This window comes from Drosophila teissieri, chromosome X (assembly GCF_016746235.2).
Source record: "Drosophila teissieri strain GT53w chromosome X, Prin_Dtei_1.1, whole genome shotgun sequence".
NCBI lineage: Eukaryota > Metazoa > Arthropoda > Insecta > Diptera > Drosophilidae > Drosophila > Drosophila teissieri.
Genome location: NC_053034.1, coordinates 17597294 through 17618256, shown reverse-complemented (window position 1 = coordinate 17618256; position 20963 = coordinate 17597294). Strand labels below are relative to the sequence as shown.

The following is a 20963-nucleotide window of genomic DNA, read 5'->3' as shown; positions in this document are numbered from 1 at the left end:
AAAGTTCATCCTTGGTCAAAACTAAGTAATGGGGAGAGTTGGGTGCTCTGGAAACCGCTCTGAACGGCGACTGAAAGCGTATAATGTTCTGGCGCAGCTTTTGTGTGTTTTATCGGCGACGTGCATCTGGCACTTTGGCACTTTTTCCACCTTTGGCTTTGGCTGTGGCTGTGGCTTTGGCACCGCATCTCTGTATCTCTGTATCTCATCTCTCGGAGTATCTGAACGATCTGGGTCGTAAACTCCGTCTGGCTGTGTGTATATATAGCTTTTTTTATGGGGGGACTAGGGTATTATTATCGGACCCCGATTAACAAACAGGCGGCTGCTATCTAAATACAAAAATACATGTGCGAGTATGCACTCAAATGTAAACTCATATGTAAGCTCATAGGGAAACTCATATGTAAACTCAAAGGGAAACTCATATGGATATTCATAGGGAAACTCATAGGGAAACTCATGTGGAAACCGGGTGAACCGTTGCACTCCACGGATGTCGTTCCATATAGATGCAATCCGATCGGATCGGATCGGATCAGATCGGATTGTAATGGAATAGAATGAATCGGAATGGCTGTGCCATTGAACATATGTCGTAGTCGTGTTTATAGAACGCTCTGCCCGCGTTGCGCTGCCTGCGTCGACGTCGCTGCCGGCAGAGTGTATCTACGAGTAGTGTGGTGTACCAGTACGAGTACCATATAGTATCTGAGTAGTATAGTACGCCTGGAGTGGTGTGTGTGAGTAGATTTGAAATAATAACTTATAAGACCGGCGCGGCGGTACGGTGCGTAGTGTTGTGTTTACTTTGCTGAATATTCAGTCCGTATTCGTTAACAGCCGCTAACGGTTTGCTCCGGCTGGTCCGATTCCTTCCTACATACGTATATATATATCTATATATATACACGATCCTCGCAGGATATAAGCACACACAACTACACGAAACATGTCGAAAGTGACGCCAAGGTGGGTAATCACCGAAACAGCGAGCTACCAGTTGGTAACAAATTAGAAAGGAAAAACTTCGGAGAGTGTGAGAACGAGTCATCTATCTTATCAATGGAACTGTGGAGCAGCGTGTAGTGCAACATTTTAATAGCCGGCGATAAGAGCCGCTTATCGGCACAGGTCTACAACCAATGACCAGGAGCAGGGTTCAATGAGTACCGAATAATATCTACTCAGCGCAGTGGGATTGGGATATAATTGGCCAGCAAACCCATTATAGATCAAATTGGCCGGTGGCAAAATCATCCATATGGATGATGATCGCGGCAACCTTTGACCGTTGTGCAATCTGGATCAGCTCACTTGAGCGCTACTCACCTTCGTCCGACTTGGTTTAACTATATCAGATTGCCCCGGGAACCCTGGCCAAAGATCGTGCTCAGTTATTGACCATCAGCCATGACTGGGCAAAGGATCAAATAAGCAAAAAGTCAAAGGATCAAATGAGCAAAGGATCAAATAAGCAAATGATCAAAGAATCAAATGAGCAAAGGATCAAATGCGCAAATGAGCAAAGGCTCAAAGATGATGGGAAAATCAGTTACCATTGGCTTGGAGGAATAAGAATGAAGGAGTTCCAAGTTCAAATACTTCAAATATATTACATTATAATTACATTTCTAAATCGGAAGTGATTTCCAACTGGTAAACTGAGCCACATTCGCTGAAGGAACCTGTACGAGTCATAGAATACCTAAGTACCTATACCATCATTAGCAACAGTGGTTGTGCATTTGTTTTGGAACTGTCTAGGTGGGCTGTTCGATCCGATTCCGAGCGTCGGACTATAAATAGCATTCCAGAAGTGCGGCGATAAGAGTGATCTCTTTGGCAGTGAAATGCGCGAGCGAAATGGGGAGAGGAGCCGAGGCCATGGTCAGGGCTGGTCAAGTCTCGATGGCACGATCTGGTCGACTATATGTCATATATGTACATACATATATACTGGGCTGATCGCCATACGTAATGGAAACAACACCAAAAAGCTAGAAAGCTGGAAAGCTGAAAAGCTGAAAACCGTTTCGGCATTATCAAGATCTCACGCAGCTGCAGCCAGCAATATAATTACTGAACATGAGCTGGGAGAAAAAACGCTGACCCAAGATGGAACCACCCACCCACCCATTCCCGCCCCCTTATGGGGGGCGCCACTTCCGCATTTCCCACGAAGCACAGAACCATATTACACGACACCATTGATAGATAACAGCAATGTGCTGTGATAGTGCTTAAATCATCGAAATTCATAGAAACCGAATGATACTTTAAACTGTAATTTGGCTGAGAAATTTCGAAAAATGTGCAAGCGAGCGATTTGTTTCGCCCAGTGTAGCTACAAAAAGTGAGGATGGCAAAGGTCAGCCGATTGTCGCTGGCTGTAAGATAAGGCACACACGCACACACGCACACACGCCATCCAAATGACTGTGGGTCATGCAAGAGTTGGGCTCCGGATCCGGACTAATCTCATTTTAACTCCACTCCGCTTGATAATTATGATGCCCAGATCAAAAGTCAGTGTAGCAGAGGCACGCACTTTCCACAAAAAACCATGGCACTCCATAGAGGTTGCCTACAATTGCCTACAGCAGCAGAGGCTTTTTCCAAAAATATAATATATGCTTTTCAATTGCAAATATCACATGAAACTAGCTGGCTTGAAATATAGAGTTGAACCGCAGGCTAATTATATTCGTTTATATATGTACATATACCCAATATCCCATTTCTTTCAGTGCCGACAACGGCAACAATGCCAACAGCAATGACGTCTACAACATCGTCCTGCTGGTGGTGGACATCGTGATGCTGATCGTCAAGTTCTGGCTCGCCATCGTGGAGGCCGTGGTGGGAGTCTTCCGCCCCGCGCCGTTGGATGATGTCAGCGGCAAGGTGGTCCTGATCACCGGCACTGGCCACGGCATGGGCAAGCAGATGGCCCTGCAGTACGCCAAGCTGGGCGCCACCATCCTCTGCTGGGATGTCAACGAGCAGACGAACAACCAGACCGTCAAGGAGATCAAGAGCAGCGGTGGCAAGGCCTTCGGCTACGTCTGCAATGTGACCAAGCGCGAGGAGCTGATCGAGCTGGCGCAGCAGGTGCGCAAGGAGCACGGATTCGTCCATGTGGTGGTCAACAATGCCGGCATCATGCCCTGCCATCCGCTGCTGGAGCACACCGAGAGCGAGATCCGTCTGATGTACGACATCAACGTGCTCTCCCACTTCTGGGTAAGCTATATCTGTTATTATTGATATACTTGGATATGAGTGATTCATGACCACTCTCTCCCGCTCCACAGATCATCCAGTCCTTCCTGCCCGAGATGATTGAGCGCAACGAGGGCAGCATTGTGGCCCTCTCCTCCTGCGCCGGACTCTTTGGACTGATCAACCTGGTGCCCTACTGCGGCACCAAGTTCGCCGTCCGCGGCTACATGTCCGCCCTCGCCGAGGAGCTGCGTCAGAAGAATCCCCAGAACAATGTAAGTGCCGCCCCACCGCCCCACTGCCTTTTAGTGGTGCATTAAAATCCAGTTTGGAGTCCCATTAAATGGCTATTAGGTGGCAAAGAGTAGCCAATTAAAAATATAATAGCTCTTTCTAAGCACCCCGCTTCGCCAAGCGAGCATCTTAGTTCCAGACTAGGTTTTTAAGATCTTTTCATGTGCGTTTCATTAGGCTGCGACCTTTGCCCTAATAACTCTGTTACCAGCACCAGTTTCACTGATATCACCTGCCTTCGCCTTCGCCTTGCAGATCAAGCTGACTACCATCTATCCGTATATGGTCGACACGGGTCTGTGCAAGAATCCCCGCTACCGGTTCCCCAAGCTGTTCAAGCTGATCCCCGCCGACGTGGCCGCCGGCTCCATCATCGCCGCCCAGCGCCAGGGATTGGAGGAGGCGGCGATTCCGCGCCACTTCGTGGCCGTGGAGAAGGTCGGACGCTTCATTCCCCGCAAGGCGATGCGATTGGTCAACGATTTCCTCGACACGGGTGTGGACACCGACAAGCACTAGAGCTCCCAGTGCCTGCATTTGACACCCTACTATGTACTACTATCCCCCAGTAGATGATATAGCTTTATTGTCCCATTCGTTTGCGTTAAATTGTTTTTTTTTTTTTTGTGTACTATTATCTCCTTTTAATTGCCGTGTAGAGAAGTGCAACTAATTGCTATATGAAAAGTGAATTTAGCGAGCACAATTTAGCTGTTAGAAAGGTTGTTACTTAATTAAAGGCGAACGTTTGTCGGTCTAATTGTGTTGGTCGTAATAAAGGTCTCCAAAGAGTACTCCATAAAGTGATGAAGTGATTAAGTGATGAAGTGATGGCTTGTGGTTTCGCTAGCTTGACCCGCGCTGGTGGTCTTCAATGTGCTCATCCATGTGGTGACCCAGCTTCTGTAACCCAACTGGCATTGCCGCGGATTTTAAGTGGTGATCTTTGGCTCGCGATAGGAAACCACATATGTAGTTTGTATTTAAATGATAACTTTATTGCAATTTGCTCTTCATATCAACCTAGCCAATATAGTTCATATTTTTACTGGGGCTTCATCGATCCTTGCGAAATCCTTGGCTCTCCCGAACTCCTCTTGTCGTAGTTGACCGAGGTCTGGACCTTGCGATCGGGCTTGGTGTATACAACGGGCTCACCCTGGAGCTTCTCGTCGGCCGGATTCCATTCCTCGAAGACCGTGCGCTCCATGATCACCTGCCGCTTGGAGCGCTTCCGCTCCACACTGAATATGATGTCCTGGAATTCGGTGATGGCCGTGCGGAATTCCTCATCGCCCTCGATCATCATCACAAACTGATCGGGATCGTCGGGATCCAGCTCGAGGGTGGGCGCCATTTGCTGCTGCCTTCGCACACGATCCTCCTCGGCCATTTGAACGGTTTTCCGCTTCAGCCTGACCTCATCATAACGAGCCTCCAGGAGCTTACACCGCACGATCTCCCGCTCGAACATCTTCAGGGGGATATAGAGTTAGTTAGGGTGGGGTTACAAAAAAGGGTATTCGCTTACGGCGGCTATGAGTGCCTTCTCCTTGCCGGTGGCCTGTCGCATGGACTCATCCAGGGTGAGGATGCGAGTGTCGCCGTTTTTCAGGGCAATGGCCAGCAGATCGCCCTCCGGCCGAAAGACCACATCCGCAATCGGCACCTTGAAGTCCACGGAGAGAATGGGCTTGCGGTGGTGGAGCAGCAGATCCCAGAAGTCCACCACGCCATTGATGTCGCCAGTGACGAACAGGGAGCAGCGACCCGTGCTCCAGGCGCCGCAAACAATCTGTGCGTTCTTACGGAAATACATGGTGGACGGACTGTCCTTGACCTCCTCCGACCAAATCCTCGCCCGCCAATCGCCCGTGACCACGAAGTTCTTGACGAAGAAGGGATTGCGATTGATGGTGCGCACGGGTCCGACGAAGAGTTGATAGTGAGCCAAAAGGGTTTCCGTCGGCGTCATACCCTTGCGATTGCCCACGAAAACGTGACCCATGTCGCTGCCGATGATGAAACGCACGGGGATGGTGTACTCGAACTCCAGCACCGTCACTCCATGCGAATCCATGCGCGACTGGCGCTCCTGCGGCTCCGGCTCGAGGAGCAGCTCCTGCATGGGCATCTTGAGATCCCTGGTGTCCCAGTACTTGATGGAGCCATCCAGGGAGCCCGAATAGAACTCCGTATTGGACTTGGAATGGACCCAGCAGAGGGCCGAGGTGGTCTCCCTGTGGGACACCTCCAGGGGGCAATGCCGCACGGTGGGTCCGCCCTTGAAGGTGCTCCACAGACACACCTGCCCCAGGCCCGTGCCACCCACCATGTTGTTCTCATCCTTGGGACAGATCTTGGCCAACGACACCGGCTGCTTGCTGTCGTAGGAGATCCTCGGCTTGAGCGGATTCTTCACATCCCACACAAAGAAGCCATTTGTCCCGCCAACCGGCTCATCCAAGACGGAACGGAGTCGCTCTCCCTTCACAAATTGATTGCTATACTGGGTCATAAACTGGCGGCTATTGTTGGGCATCCACTCAATGGACCTTAATTGTCGCCCTGGCAGCCACAGGTCATGGAACACATTGGCCACCCGGGCGCGAAACCTCATCCGTATGTCGTGACCCAACTCCGCCGGCAGATCAGCGAAGAAGTTCTGGTAGATATTGAGGGTATTGTTCTGCTCCGCCACCGCCATCGTGGTGCGAATCATATCCAGGACCTGCTCACCCCAGCTATCTTCGCGCTCCACCTTCTTTCGATGGCGCAGCGTCTGCTCCTCGTCATTGATGTTAACCTCCTTGGGCCAACCGCCCTCGTAGTGGTACATTCCGTGCTGGTCGAGGGTCACGTTCTCCGTCTCCATGATGGTCAGCGCCATCTGGCGGCTCAGTTGGGTGGCCTGCACGGAGGGGTTGCGCATGATGTACTTGAGTCGCTGGCGGCCACTGGGATGCACGCTGACCATCAGCTCATTGCGATCCTGAAACCGGCACTGGCGCCCAAAGCGACGCCTTTCGCGCGAGTAGATGAACTGGTTCTGGTACATGTCGGAATATGCAGTTCTACTAATTCAAAGGACAAAGCGAATTCTTCAAAGAATCTAAGAATCTAAGGCTAAAGCTGCAGGGAAGGAGCTGCAAGTGATTGGATCGCAGCGTGCAGGGAATGCAGGTGTTTCCAGCAGTCATAAGAGAGTTAACTGCCCTTCCCAGAGAGTTCTGCTGCAGTATCAAGTGTGCTTCTGTTCCTCCTCCTGTCTCCACGCTTTTAAGTTTTTCAGTTTTTTTTTTGTGGCAAGTGTTCGTCTTTTGTGTTTTATTTGTTTTATTTTTGTGTATGGTTTACATTTGACTAAAAAAGAAAATTCAACTAAGCATATTCAGGGACAGCACCTGTTTAGTCCATAGTTTTTGTCACAGTTTATAGTTAAAGTGCATTACTTATTGTTTATTGCAAATAGTAGTACAAAAAGTAAAATAACAAAGGTGACAATGGTAAGGTGTTACAAATCCAGGACTATAACGGTTATACGTAATAACATTGAATACGCGCTAATGTAGAGCAGCAATGTAATTAACAAGAAAATATACTTAAATGCGCTTTTTGACTAATACCTGGATGGTAAGAATTTAAATTGGTGTTACTTAAAAACATATTAAAAAGATTTATAGGCTAAGCCGCTAACGGTAAATGTGCAGTGTGACCAGTCGTTGGTAACTTCGATTCCGATGACGACAACGAACGCAAAGTGACCAGGCGAGGCGAGTGGCTGGGAAATACACCTTCTGCTATCGAAGAACGATAGGCCCAGACAAAAACGTCTGCTGGTATCGATAATATATCATATAAAAATATTAAAAACATCGCCCCCCTCACCCCCCGCATGAAAATCGTGGCGGAAAAACGTGGGAAAAACAAAGCAATGCCAGTTATTTAAAGAACATAATACGATAGAAATAATCCGTCGGAACAGTTCCCACGACTGGCCAACTTAAGGTGACTATACCCACATAGAAACTATGCCCAATCACGCCCAGCTCAGCTCCCCAAAAACAAAATAGTTCGCACTTAGCTAGCTTGCCAGCAGATCCAATTTCAAAACAGTGCCACCGCGAATCGAGTCCCGCCAACGTGAATCCGAGTCCCGGTCACAGAACTGCCACCATCGCTATGCTAGCCAACGATTCCGCAACGACAGACGCTCTGGAAGCGGCCGTGGCGAGCAGCACAACAAACGATGTGTCCACACCGCCGGTGTCAAGGAAAGATTTGACGGATGATGCTGACGACGGTGATAACGACAACGACCACGACATCGACATCGACGACACGGACGCAAATGCGGATGTGGATGTTGATGCGGATGCGGCTGCTGCTGCGGCTGCTGCTGCTGCTGCCAGTGCCCTGGAGGCCGAGGAGCGCGAGGAGCTGCAGCAGTTCATGAACGAGCTGCGCGACAAGATCGAGAGCAAGCGACAGCTGCGGCTCCAGAACTCCACATTCGAGCTGCCCGGCGAGGAGTACTTCGCCAAACTGGACTCCAATCTCAAAAAGAACACGGCTTTCGTCAAAAAACTTAAGCTATTCACGTCCACACAGCTGGACGGTCTACTGCGTGAGCTATCCGCTCTAAATCTAAGCAAATACATCTCTGAAATATGCGCCGCGCTGGCCGAGGCCAAGCTGAAAATGACGGATGTGCCGGCGGTGGTGACACTGGCATCCCGGCTGCACTGCACATATGCCGACTTCGATGTCCAGTTCCTGGAAGCGTGGCAAAAGGCCCTGAACATCAAGGCCACCGAGAAGATTGGCAATCCGAGCAAACTACGCGTGGATCTTCGCCTGTTTGCCGAACTAGTCAGCTCTGGTGTGATCCAAATGAAGCCCGGATTGGCCCAGCTGGGTGTTGTCCTGGTGCACCTGATTGCCCAGGACAAGGATGACCACAGTAACTTCTCAATCATCCTCTCCTTCTGCCGTCACTGTGGCGAGGAGTACGCCGGTCTAGTGCCGCAAAAGATGCAGCAGTTGGCCACCAAGTACGGAGTGGAGGTGCCGAAATCCGACTTCCTGACGGCCGACAAGCAGCTAAATCTGCGCACCATGCTCAAGGGTTACTTCAAGGCCCTGTGCAAGCATGTTTTGGCCGAGCAGACCGAACTGATGAACATGACCAAGAACATACGGCGCACCATGGAGTGCAAGGGCGAGATATCCACGGAGAAGCGCGAGAAGTGTGAGCTGATGCAGGCCGGGTTCGATAAGCTGCTGGCCTCCGCCCAATCGCTGTCGGAACTGCTGGGTGAGCCACTGCCCGAGTTGGCCAAGGAGTCGGAGTGCTGTAATCCGGGCACAGTCATCGACAATATGCTGGACAGTGCCTCCTTCGGGGTGCTCGATCCGTGGGGCGACGAGGAGACACGCTCCTTCTACACAGATCTGCCCGATTTGAGGCAGTTTCTGCCCAACTTTTCGGCACCCAAAGTCGATTTGGAAACGTTAGAGGAGCCCAGTGAACTTACTGAGGAAGCGATCGATGCCAATCTGGATGCCGAAATGGATCTAGATGATCCACCGTCCACCACCTCGGATACGGCTCTGGAAAATCCCAGCGAGGAGCAGCCAACCACACCAGTTGCCCCAGCGGAGGATGTAAAGCCGCAGAAGATGGGTAACGCTCTAATGGAACTGGGACGCCAGCAGCAAAGTCAGCTCAACCAGAATCCGAGCCAGACCCAAAACCAGATGCGTCAGCAGTTCGATGGCTTCCTGGTCAACCTATTCAACTGTGTGAACAAGGAGCTGATTGATTCGGCGGCCATCGAGTTCCTGCTAAACTTCAACACTAAGCATCAGCGCAAGAAACTGACCCGCACGATATTCTCGGTGCAACGCACGCGTCTGGATATCCTGCCCTATCTCTCCCGCTTTGTGGCCATTGTGCATATGTGCAATACCGACGTGGCCGCCGATTTGGCAGAATTGCTACGCAAGGAGTTCAAGTGGCACATTCACAAGAAGAACCAGCTGAACATCGAGTCGAAACTTAAGATCGTGCGATTCATAGGCGAATTGGTGAAGTTTGGGTTGTTCAAGAAGTTCGATGCCTTAGGATGTCTGAAAATGTTGCTGAGGGACTTTCAGCATCACCAAATCGAGATGGCCTGTGCCTTTGTGGAAGTCAGCGGCGTGTATCTGTACAATTGCCGTGATGCCCGCCTGCTGATGAATGTGTTTCTGGACCAGATGCTGCGCTTGAAAACAGCCACGGCAATGGACTCGCGACATGCGTCGCAGATTGAGAGCGTTTACTATCTGGTGAAGCCTCCAGAGTCGTCCAAGCGAGAGCCCACGGTTCGTCCGCCCATGCATGAGTACATCCGTCACTTGATATTCGAGGAGCTTTGCAAACAGAACGTGGAGCGCTGTATCAAGATGCTGCGCCGCATCGACTGGCAGGATGCGGAGACAAATTGTTATGCCATTAAGTGCCTCAGCAAGGCGTATCTGCTGCGCTTCCCGCTCGTCCGCTGCCTGGCCGATCTCGTATCCGGACTGAGCTCCTATCAGCCGCGAGCGGTTACGATCGTGATCGACAATGTGTTTGAGGATATCCGCGCCGGCCTGGAGATCCATTCGCCACGCATGGCCCAGCGGCGCATAGCGATGGCCAAGTACCTGGGCGAAATGTACAACTACAAGCTGGTGGAGTCCACCCACATTCTTAATACGCTTTACTCCATCATCTCGCTGGGCGTATCCATGGACCAAAATGTCATCTCGCCGCTGGACCCGCCCGATAGCCTGTTCCGACTGAAGCTTGCCTGCATGCTACTGGACACGTGTGGACCCTACTTCACCAGCCAGGCCACGCGTAAAAAGTGAGTGGTATCTTAGTTTTCAACCCCAAAGAAGTTGAGCTTCTGGTTCTAAAGCCGGTCCGTTTTTATTTCAGACTGGACTACTTCCTGGTCTTCTTCCAACACTACTATTGGTTCAAGAAATCCCATCCCGTGTTCAGCAAGTCAGAGAACACCTCCGATTTGTTCCCCATCCTGGTGGATCACACCTATAGGGACTGCCTAGCCGGTGTGCGGCCCAAGCTGAAGCTGTATAAGAGTCTAGATCAGGCCAAGGCGGCCATTGATCAGCTGCAGGAGAAGCTCTATCCGCAGCTAAAGGCCGCCAATAATGCTCAGGATCCGTCGCTGGCCACAATCAGTGAAATTAGCGAGCTAGACGAGGGCGTACGTATTTCCACGATAATATACACTCCACTCCACTTGATTTAATGCTTGATTTCCACTTTGCCAGGTCACAGATGAGGACTCGGGGTCCTCGAACGATCAGCGGGAGCGCCAGGTGGCTGGCCAAGAGCCGGAGCAGAGCAACGACTGGACGGAAAACGAGACGGAGCCGCCGCTGCCGCCGCCCCCGCCGCCAGAAAAGTCTAAGGAGGACCTGGAGTTCGAACACTTGTACGATAAAATGACCACAGACTCGTACCAAGAACGGCTAAAGGAGCCGATCAAGGCTACGGCCAAGGACATACCTGTGCCGATGATGGCGCGCCTGCAAAAAAAGTCTTACGAACAGATAACGGGGGCCCAGACCTCCGGCACTGGGAACAACAATACGTCACAGATCTCAAAGGCGGTCGCCAATCAGGACGGGACGCCCGGCTCTCCAGGTCCAGATCTGCCAGATGGCAACGGCAAGTCCGGCGGCGGTGCGGGAGGTAGCGTTGCTGCTGCTACTGCTGCTGGTGCTTCTGGTGCTGCAGCTGTGCCCTTTGTGCTGATGGTGCGCGGCAACAAGGGCGGTAAGCAGCAATTTAAGTCGTTCGTGGCGCCATCGGACTCGCACCTGGCCATCAACCTGAAACTGCAGGAGCAGAAGATACGCGAGGAGAAGGAGAAGGTCAAGCGCCTCACGCTCAACATAACGGAGCGTATCGAGGAGGAGGACTACCAGGAGTCGCTGCTGCCGCCGCAGCAACGAAACTTCACCCAGAGCTACTACCAGAAGCCCAATAAGCACAAGTTCAAGCACCAAAAGGGCGCGCCCGATGCGGACCTCATCTTTCACTGAAACGTTGCCCCCGCTAACGGAAGCGATAAATGCCGGTGCCGGTGAGTGCGGGAGCTCCCGGGTGTTTTGAGTGGTAGCACTTGTGCGTTTCCCAGCCTCCTGGCCGGCGTATTGATACCACTCTGCTGCTACTGCTGCTACTGCTGCTGCTGTACGGCCCACCGACTGCGATTGCGATACCACGGAACCGAAAGAATACGGTGCGGAGAGCAACGCTCCAAGAGCCGTTCACTCTTCGCCAACGCCAACGAAATGCCACAAGCTCCGGGCGATCTCCGATCCGAAACACAAGAGCCACACCAACCTCAAGCCGTACTTAAGCCAACCAATTCAAAACAACAGGCGTATGCCAAGCCACTCAATCGCAGTCGTGGCAGCTAAAGCCAATCCAAATGGCCCCGGGACCTCGTCCTCGATATTAACGTGTATATAGAACTGCTACGTCCCGATCCGTATCCGTATCCGTATATTTTAACACTACTTAGTACGTAAAAATGCCTAGACTTGTTTCGAAAACAGACCCCAATTGAATAACAAAGCATGTATACAACGATATATACAGATTGTTATAGAATGTTATACACACATCCGATATTGCCATCCGATGTTAGCTGTTCCATTGACATTTTTGAATCAAATGCAGAATACAGTCTGAAAGTGAGTTTGTCTCCATTGGGGGAAACTGAAAACTGGAAACTGGAAACTGGTGGGATGAGCAAATGGCTGCAGTCCAACCAGTCTTGAACTTAACTCGCTTGATTATTGGAGTTTTAACTGAATAATTCTCTATGCCCTTTTGCATTGACGGTAGGTACTTTATCTCATTTCGTATAATAAATGAACTTATAATCGATTGATCCAATTTTGTGTACTAAAATTTTGCATTATTTCCATCCGATGAATAAATAAGACATACGAATTATGTTTTTCTTCTTTTTATTTATTTTACTAAAATTAGCGTCAAACAATTTAATTTCCACATCTTTTTATATTGCCAGTGTTTCCACCTTATTTTGTATTGGTTTATCATTCAATAAAATTACTCAAAATGTTTTTTATACAAAAGTATCGTTTTGGTTTTGAATTACTTTAAATGTTAATCAGTAATCAGTACAAATGGCAAAAAATATATATTTATATAGTAGTATTAATTTACTATTAATGATCGAAATTCAGTAAATAAAACACACACAAGGGACAATATATATATTCCATCCTGTTTCGCGCGATTTCTCTGGTTGCCTCGCTTTCTTTTTCCATAAATAAAACATACAAAAATAAAAATGAAAAGATTTCACAGAAAAACAAAACGTCCCCGGGGCACTTTTGCATTTCGAAATTAACAATTACAAGCTTAAATGTTAATAGCTTAAATATTAATTGTAAAGTTAGCTTTAAAAAACAATAGAAAAACATTAAGACATGGGGGTTTGGCATGGCAAACGACGACCGTTTTGGGCGGGTAGCAGATTAGTTAAGTATCCCAATTCTGACTTTCGCCGGGATCTCCGCAGCTAAATACATCGCTATATTGCAGTGGCTTCTCGTTAATAATATGGTTGGTCGATGAAAATCAGTAGAATTATCATTAGGTCGAAACGCAAAAGAGAAATTACAAATTAGGAGTAAAATAAAATACAAATTCATGTGCTGGCTTGGATACTATTGGTACAAAAACGAATTCAAAAATTCAATAATTTATCTAACTATCGTTCGTAGTTAATTTGTTGGCTGGTTTTTTTGTTTTTTTTTTTGTTTTTGCCGATTCTTGGCTTCGCGTTGTTGCTGTGCGTTGTCTGTTTTCTTGCTTGTTCGTATACACATATACGTATAGATTTAGTCTAAAATATGTTGCAAGGCACAAATCGTTTGCTCGTTAAGTATACGCAATGTATAAAGGCTGCCCCACGGCGGGGTTCTTGTGTAAATGTATATATAAATATTCATATATATCTATATATATGTATATATGTATAAGGCTGACTTAGTTTAGAACGCGTTACAATGGCAGTTGACTTCAGTGGTTTTGCACCCGGGCAAAGCAGCTTCGTCGATGTGTTCGGGTTCGGAGTCGGTTCTGAAGATTGGTTGGTTGTGTGCGGATTTGTTGGTGGTGTTTGGTTAAGTTTGGTTGATTGGCTGGTTGGTTGGGTTTCTTTCTGATTTCCGGTTCAAGCACAGACATTGGTCGTTCCGTTGAACGACACTAGTTATATTTCCCTAATGTTTAGTTACATAGCAGATTTATTTGCCCGCGTACATGGGGTTCTTGAAGGTAGAGGTGGCCTGCTTGTAGATGGGATTCTCACCCTGCGGTTCCAAAATAAAAAGGATCGTTTGAAAAGAAATCAAGAGACGTGTCCGGGTTAGCAAAACTTACCGTATCCCATTTGGCGTTCATGCGCTCCTTTTCGAAACGAGCGAACTCCCGTCGATCGTGGATCGTAGTGAGCAGCTTCCACAGCAGCAGGATGGCCAGACCGACCAAGACAATGGCTCCAATTACGCCCAGGACGATGCCCAACATGAAAACCTTGGGCGGGCACTCCTTGTTCTCCTGCGCATACACATGCAGCTCACCCTGACTTGACTCGCTGTACTTGAACAGGAACTTGCAGTCGTCCTCGTCGAAGAATGTGCACAACTGCTCGTCCTTGGTCTCATCGATCTCCACCTTTTCCACGCCCACGGGCACAAATTCAGTGCAGTTCCTGGCGCAGTCATCACCATTTTTCAGATTGCCCGTCTTGTACATCTGGCACTGGACACAGTCCTTAAGCTCCTGGCACCTGCCCGAGCAAGTTGGGCACTTCTCGCAATAGAGGCCCGAATGGCGTCCCTTATCGGTTGACGTACACTTGCAGACACCGCACTCGCAGGTACCATGGCCGGAGCAGATCTCGCCGCCTTCAGGTGGCATACATGTATCGTTGGACTCCTTGCAGCCGCAATTGGAGCCCGTCCAGCCCGGCTTGCACTTGCACCGGCCGCACTCGCAGGTGCCGTGATCCGGACCCGTGCACAACTGGTTCTTGTTGCGTTCGCAGCTGAAGTTATCGCACTCGCAGTACTTTCCGGATACGATCTCAATCGGATTTGGTCGCTTGCTGCATTCGCAGGCGCCGCAAACGCAATTGCCCCGACCAGAGCAGTCCGTCGTGGAGGTGCTATCCGCCCGGCAGCTAGTGTCGTTGGCGTATTTCGAGTTTAGGTCCGTTGCCGAGCACTCGCATTTGTTGCCGAAAAAGCTATCATCGCAATTGCAGATGCCGCACATGGAGGTGCCGTGGCTGCTGCAGCTGTTCGCCTGCGCCTGATAGCCAGTTGAGCCGGGCTGTTCACAGGGACACGAGCACAGCATACTCAGCTGGATTTGCATGAACTCGTTGATGCCGACGGGCGAGATGTAGATCGTCTGTGTCCAGTCGCGCGGATCCTCGGGACACTTGAGCAACTGAATCTGGGCTGTGAAGCTCACCTGCTGGCCCTCCTTCAGATTGTCGCACTTCGAGGTCTGCAGTTCGGGTCCGTTGCTCAGGCAGGACGAGAAGTAGGTGATTTTCACATCCCCAGTGGCATTGTCCTTCATCTCGACCGAAGAGGAGATTTTCTGCAGATATACGAATAGAGTATGGATTTAATTGAGTTCAGTGCTAAAATCTTCGGGAATCACCATACCGCGTATTCAGTCTTGACCAATTCAACCACGTTGGATGAATCGTTATCGAGCTTGGCCGCCGACGATCCCTGGATGTGGCCCACCAACTTTTCGTATACGGATAGTTGGCTAGCAGTCACGGCAAAGATAATGTTGATGGCATTGTCCTTGACCTTCTGATTGATCTGCGAGATACTGGGATAATCCTGCACAGTGGAGTGCGTATACTCGCCCTTGGGACTCAAGTGGCACTCTCCGTCGTTGGGAGCAATTACGCCGCCCAATTTGCCATCGCCTGCATAGTGGAAACCTGCGTCTGTGGAGAAGACGAGCAGGCGACGAGCCTGCGACCGCCAACCGATCTGCGATCGGCAGGCAATGGCCTGCATGATGGCATCGAAGCCTCCTTCGGGAGCATCCAAGTTGCCCGACACTGTGGCATTCTTCACCTCGTTCTGCCGCACAGACGATAGATACAAACGATTAGCATTGGGTATTTTCTGTGAGATTTCGGTTAGTGCGATGGATTCGTATTACAATGCAACGAGCTGGCACACTCTGACGGAATTCCTATGGCAAACTTTTTCAAACCTTGGGCAGTCTATCAATATTAGTTGAAGATAGCAATTGTTGCCATACTACGATAAGATATATGTACATATATACAGTCAGTTGTGATTAATAGCAACTGGCTCAGGTAGCTAAGGGAATCGAATTCCACATTTGCAATACTCAAATGAAAAAACAATCGTTTTATATGTCAGATGTAGGATTGGGTCAAGATCAACTGGACAGGTGACTATAGAGACTATTAATAATTCAGAATAAACGGGGTGGTTTTTCATGGCTTGCCATGGTTTCCTAATTCTTAAGGCGAATTCATTTTTCAGAGTGTGTCAGCAGATAAGAGTCCACTACAAACATTTACAACCAGCTAAGCAGAAAACAAGCATGCATGCAAACACAAAAACCATTATTCATAACCAACATTTATGCTACTTTATATTAGATGACTTTAGATGTCGTTTAGGCGTGCAAGCAAAATAATACTTTTAAGTGCAATAACCGATGCAAATGACGTGCAAAACTTTAAATAAGAATAATTTTAGGCTTAAATTAGAGGCCATATGCTTCGGATGCGGCTGCGATAATTCCGAAACCGATGGTTTTTGGGGCTAATCTGAACCACTTACAGCAAATTGGGTTACATTCTTAGTTAAGACCATTTGGTGGTGAAAGCCATAGGTTGCAGTGCAATTTGGGCACGGCTCCTGCAGGCTAATTTTGGTTCAGATTCCGTAGTATCGTTACAATTTGTTCAAATTTCGTGCCAAAGAACGGCTCATGTATCATGTGCACATGTATAATTTATATAGGCCAGATTTATATATGGAGAAAGTGATGAGTACACAATGAAATAAAGAAATAGAGAAATACAAAAGAGGATATAAATCAATGACAACATCGAGTAGTGCAGATAGTTTACGATATAGATACGATACCAATAATATGTAAATGCTATATGCTATATGCTATATGCTATAAATGCTATAAGCTAAGAGAGTGAATAAAAATATCAAAATACCCGATCCAGCGTACAACACAGAAACTATAGACAAACACTTAAGGACTTAAGCACTTAAACTAGAAGGTGCAATGGGAATCACCGTCGGGGGGAAAGGGTCAGCACATGGGATAATGGGGACAATGGGGAAACATGCACATAAATCCCACAGATCTATTGATATTTGATCTATTAATACTTGATACTTATATTGATATTGATATGGGAGCAGGCACAATTAGGTGGGGTTATATGCGTGCAGTAAACATTAATAGTCTCTTACAGAGAAGCGTTCGGTATTATTGTTGAGTGGCATGTGATTTTGGTAACCATAGGGAGCCTTGCAGTCCTCGCAGGGATGCTCGAGTCTATGGATTCAATTCGATTCGATTCGATTCCGTCAATCGTTGATGTTGTTTGTTGGTGTTTGTTCATGGTTTGGTTGTAAGTATATAAATAATTAACAAAGTTAGCGGCTGTATTGGTCTGTTAAATTAGATAAAATTAGCTCAAAAGTAGACATACAGCATGGGGATACACAGACTGTTGAGCTGGTCTTTCATTATAGAGAGCCAATGAGTTAGGAATTTGTGTATTTCGTTTTAAAGTTAGCGAAAGGAAATCGTTTTGGAATTCTATGTTGATAATGTCGTGGCATGGTGATGCTATCACCATTGGTCACAACTTAGATTATCAATTGGTTTTTTCCAAGTCAAGCGTAATTGCTGCAAAAGCGCTGACGAATAGAGGATATGACTATAATAGAGTTTTTGGAATGTAGCGTCACTTAAAATTAATCTAAATTTGAGTGTCCATTTGAATCATAAACATATCGTTTATGGCTAGAGGGGCTTACACATACGAGACAAACGATAATTTTAACAAATAAAATAATCTTTATAACATTTAAACTACAATCATTTAAGAGGCTTTGAGGAATGCATCATGAACTGACGACCTCCGGTCTTCAATCAGCAAAATTATAGATCGTAACGCTGTCTGAAGTATTACTCACTTTTTTGGAATGGTCGAGACATAGGGCATGAGCACCTTGTCCACAAACGAACCGAAACCGAGATGGAAATTGTTGGTGATGCGTTTCATGGTCTCGGACAACTTGTCGCCCAGCGTAGACAACTTGGCCTTGTCGTCCTCCATGGACTTGGAGAGGTCCATCAAGTAGTAGAGATCCACCGGATATCCCTCCGCCTGAGAGTAGCTAATTTTGATGTTGTGCTTCTCATCTAGGGTGAATTGATGAGGAAGTTAGAGATTAGTATCTAGCACATGGATGACTCAATCGTTTGCTACTCACTGACGCGCAATGCGAGTCGCATGGACTGCGGTTGGATTTGAACGATTGAGCCGCTGGCGAAACTGGATCCTGAGGAGCTCTGCGAGTAGGACCTTGAGGAGGAGGAGCTTTGCGAGGAGGAGCTTTGCGAGAAGTGGCTTGAGCTGCTGCCTGACATGGAGGAGCCGCCGCCAGCAGTCGCTTCTTCTGCTTTTTTGGTTAGTTCCTTGTTCACGAGAATTTCCTCAAGCGTTATTGGACTGTAGGCGAACTCCTCCGGACACAATAAGCTGGTGTTTTGGTAGCACCGCGACTGGCCCGTAAAGTCCGGCTGCATGCACCAGGCGCAGCCCTCTGTCTGGATGCAGGTGTGACACTTTTCCTTCGACGCGCAGGTGCTCACTGTCAGTTTGGCCGGTTTCTGGGCATCCGTTTGTCCAGCGATGGCGGCCAGCAGGGCGATCAGGAGGAGGGCCAGCTGGCTCCTCCGGTTTCTCTCGAGGATCATGGTTTTAGCGGTTGGCGGTTGGTGCAGGTTGTGGTTGATACGGGTTGCAGGAGGATCGGATATCCTTGGGTGTGCCAGGTGCTATGTGTGCTCTGTCTCTCTCGCTTCTGTGCGCCGGCTGCAATGGTAAGTGAATTGAAATGATTACATTTTCCACAACAACCATAGTGGGGGAAGAAATAATAGTAAAAGCGCCCCGGCTGCACTTCAACTAATTAATTCAATTTTTGTAAATGCCTAAATTTTTCGTGTATTTTAAAGTCACAATTCGTTTTCTTCGGTTTTGCTGCCATTTTTACGAACGCCGGTGTATGTAAAAGTCCAGCTGCTGACTGCACTGCTTGTTGAGCACTGCTTTCACCGCCTGCCCTGGTTTTTTTTATTGCAACTACAAACAACAGCAAATGGCCGCACATCTGCCCCCTTTTTTGTTGTTTATTTTGCTCTACCTTAATGTTCAATTTTATTTTCTCATCAACTTGGCCAGATGACTCATCTCACAAACGCACACACTCGCTCAAAGCGACTGATGTACGAAAGCGTGTGTGGGTGTGCGTGCGTGCTTTTGTTGTTTTTTGTTGGCCTCCGTCCCCGAAAAGAAGAAAAGGAAAAAAGCGGAAGGAAGAGAGCTTTCGATAAACGTCAAATGCAATGCGAATTACTCATTCGAGCACGTTCCGTTAGCACGCTCTCTCATTCCACTCCCCCTCTCGCTCTCCTGCTCTCTTTGCTCCTGGCTAAATGTAAACAAAGGCCGAACGAACAATGAGTGGTCATTGAGTCAGCTTCGCTGAGTTCCTTTCCGCCTAAAAACCACATGAATCACTCACTCCAGTCCACTCAAGACTCAAATCAAAATTCCATATTCCATATGCACGGAACAGAAAAAAAAGGGCTGCAGATTACGTATACGTATGGGTGTTGTGTTGGTCGGCTATTTTTAAACGCCCACGCACACAAAACACACAGCAGAGCTCGATTTGCAGCAAACTAAAAACGTTTAAGCCAATGTTTATATACCCTGGCATTACATATGTAACATAAATACATATATGTATATATAATTTGTAATCACTTCATTTCATTATCATTTATACACCCGGTCACTTGGCGCATATCCGAATTATGAGTCGTGCGCTTAATCGTAGTTTTAATCTGATTTTTTAGCGAACAAATTCGTAATATCATAAACCGCATGAATAAACAGCATATGCAGCGCATAGTTTCAACCACGGATGGACGCCCACACCCACTGGGCCAAAAACGAGCCACATCTGGGCGGCCCACATGTGGGCGTACTGGTTGAACCAGCGGCGTGCAGAGGATTTCATATTTTTTGAATAGCTTTGAATTGCTTTGGTAAAATGGCTTTTTACTTTGGACTACGGTCGGTTAAAATTTGTTTAGCTGTTCATAAAGTTGACTACCACTTGCAAAGAAGCCCCTGGGATCCCCCCTGACAAATTCCTGCGGGCACCACTGAGTTCCTTACTTTGTACGCTCTTTTTGCTCCTGCCTACGTACTCTACTCGATTTTGAGTTCGAGTGCATGATCGGTGGGGTGGGGGGAGTTGCAATGAAAAGGGAGCGGGCGTCGTAATCAACAACTGGCGTCGCGAAGTCGCCGATATGCACTCAAAGAAATAAATAATAAATAATAAAAAAAAGGAAAGAAACGAATGAATTTATCGTGAGGATTCATTATTTTTTTTTAGCTCTACAAACAACCCACACACAGATACGGCGATCTATGTGTGCGTGCCTGTGTGTCGTCACTGCGTATGAAATCATCGAAAAAAGAAGAATGAAGGTAGCGCTACGATGTTGCTTCCTCTTTTTTGACCAAATGCAGCCCGGAATCCATTGATTTCTTACGTAATCCCCACTATTTCACCCGCTATCTGATTAATCGCAGCACTTTGGCTCAACTTTCGCTGCGTTTTCGCTGGTAATTTGCGATATTAATTTCCATCAGGGCGGCACTTTTCTTATTTTGATTTGCCTTCTCGCACACTTGTGGAGTTCCCACTCACACACACACTTAAACACTAGCACTGTGCACACACGCAGTTATTACAGTTACTTGCCACCGTTATTCGCTAAATCAGCGGATTCAACTCTATTTGGGTGACACGGAAAACCAAAAAAAAAACAATCTACTGCAGAAGCAGCAGCAGAAGGCCGCCAATTAGAGTCGGGAATCGGATTTGGATTAAATTGATATTTACTGCTTTGCTTTGTCCGCGATTCTGGTCTGCTGTTCAGTGTTACCAGATGGTGTCAGCAGGGGGTGGAACACTAATCGATGTTTGCC

The 20963-nt window shown here is 47.9% G+C and overlaps 4 protein-coding genes across 9 annotated transcripts; 2 read left to right on the top strand and 2 right to left on the bottom strand.

Annotated features, from left to right (window-relative positions):
• The first annotated feature begins 810 nt into the window (after nucleotides 1-810).
• On the top strand, nucleotides 811-4322 carry LOC122623849 (17-beta-hydroxysteroid dehydrogenase 13). The gene is made up of 4 exons (XM_043803208.1): nucleotides 811-972; nucleotides 2751-3246; nucleotides 3318-3500; nucleotides 3775-4322. Exons 1-4 carry the CDS (start codon nucleotides 953-955, stop codon nucleotides 4036-4038), a joined length of 963 nt encoding a protein of 320 aa, XP_043659143.1. The 5' UTR covers nucleotides 811-952; the 3' UTR covers nucleotides 4039-4322.
• A 173-nt stretch (nucleotides 4323-4495) lies between these two features.
• On the bottom strand, nucleotides 4496-6882 carry LOC122624213 (dynein intermediate chain 3, ciliary). The gene is made up of 2 exons (XM_043803685.1): nucleotides 5051-6882; nucleotides 4496-4993 (listed from the first exon to the last, which is right to left on the bottom strand). Exons 1-2 carry the CDS (start codon nucleotides 6575-6577, stop codon nucleotides 4565-4567), a joined length of 1956 nt encoding a protein of 651 aa, XP_043659620.1. The 5' UTR covers nucleotides 6578-6882; the 3' UTR covers nucleotides 4496-4564.
• A 498-nt stretch (nucleotides 6883-7380) lies between these two features.
• Nucleotides 7381-12547, top strand: LOC122625084 (regulator of nonsense transcripts 2). Of its 2 annotated transcripts, none has more exons than XM_043804960.1 (4): nucleotides 7381-7527; nucleotides 7593-10415; nucleotides 10490-10781; nucleotides 10849-12547. In XM_043804960.1, the coding sequence occupies exons 2-4, from the start codon at nucleotides 7702-7704 to the stop codon at nucleotides 11623-11625; spliced, it is 3783 nt and encodes a 1260-aa protein (XP_043660895.1). In that variant the 5' UTR covers nucleotides 7381-7527; nucleotides 7593-7701; the 3' UTR covers nucleotides 11626-12547. The 2 variants fall into 2 exon arrangements, with proteins under 2 accessions (XP_043660895.1, XP_043660894.1); XM_043804959.1 differs by having other exon boundaries at nucleotides 7382-7527; nucleotides 7574-10415.
• A 370-nt stretch (nucleotides 12548-12917) lies between these two features.
• On the bottom strand, nucleotides 12918-20959 carry LOC122625085 (integrin beta-PS). Of its 5 annotated transcripts, none has more exons than XM_043804961.1 (7): nucleotides 20878-20959; nucleotides 18163-18767; nucleotides 17863-18091; nucleotides 17131-17215; nucleotides 15304-15738; nucleotides 14006-15235; nucleotides 12918-13935 (listed from the first exon to the last, which is right to left on the bottom strand). In XM_043804961.1, the coding sequence occupies exons 2-7, from the start codon at nucleotides 18647-18649 to the stop codon at nucleotides 13870-13872; spliced, it is 2532 nt and encodes an 843-aa protein (XP_043660896.1). In that variant the 5' UTR covers nucleotides 18650-18767; nucleotides 20878-20959; the 3' UTR covers nucleotides 12918-13869. The 5 variants fall into 5 exon arrangements, with proteins under 5 accessions (XP_043660896.1, XP_043660897.1, XP_043660898.1 ...); XM_043804962.1 differs by lacking the exon at nucleotides 17131-17215 and adding an exon at nucleotides 16477-16561; XM_043804963.1 differs by lacking the exon at nucleotides 20878-20959 and adding an exon at nucleotides 20737-20871.
• Nucleotides 20960-20963: the final 4 nt, after the last annotated feature.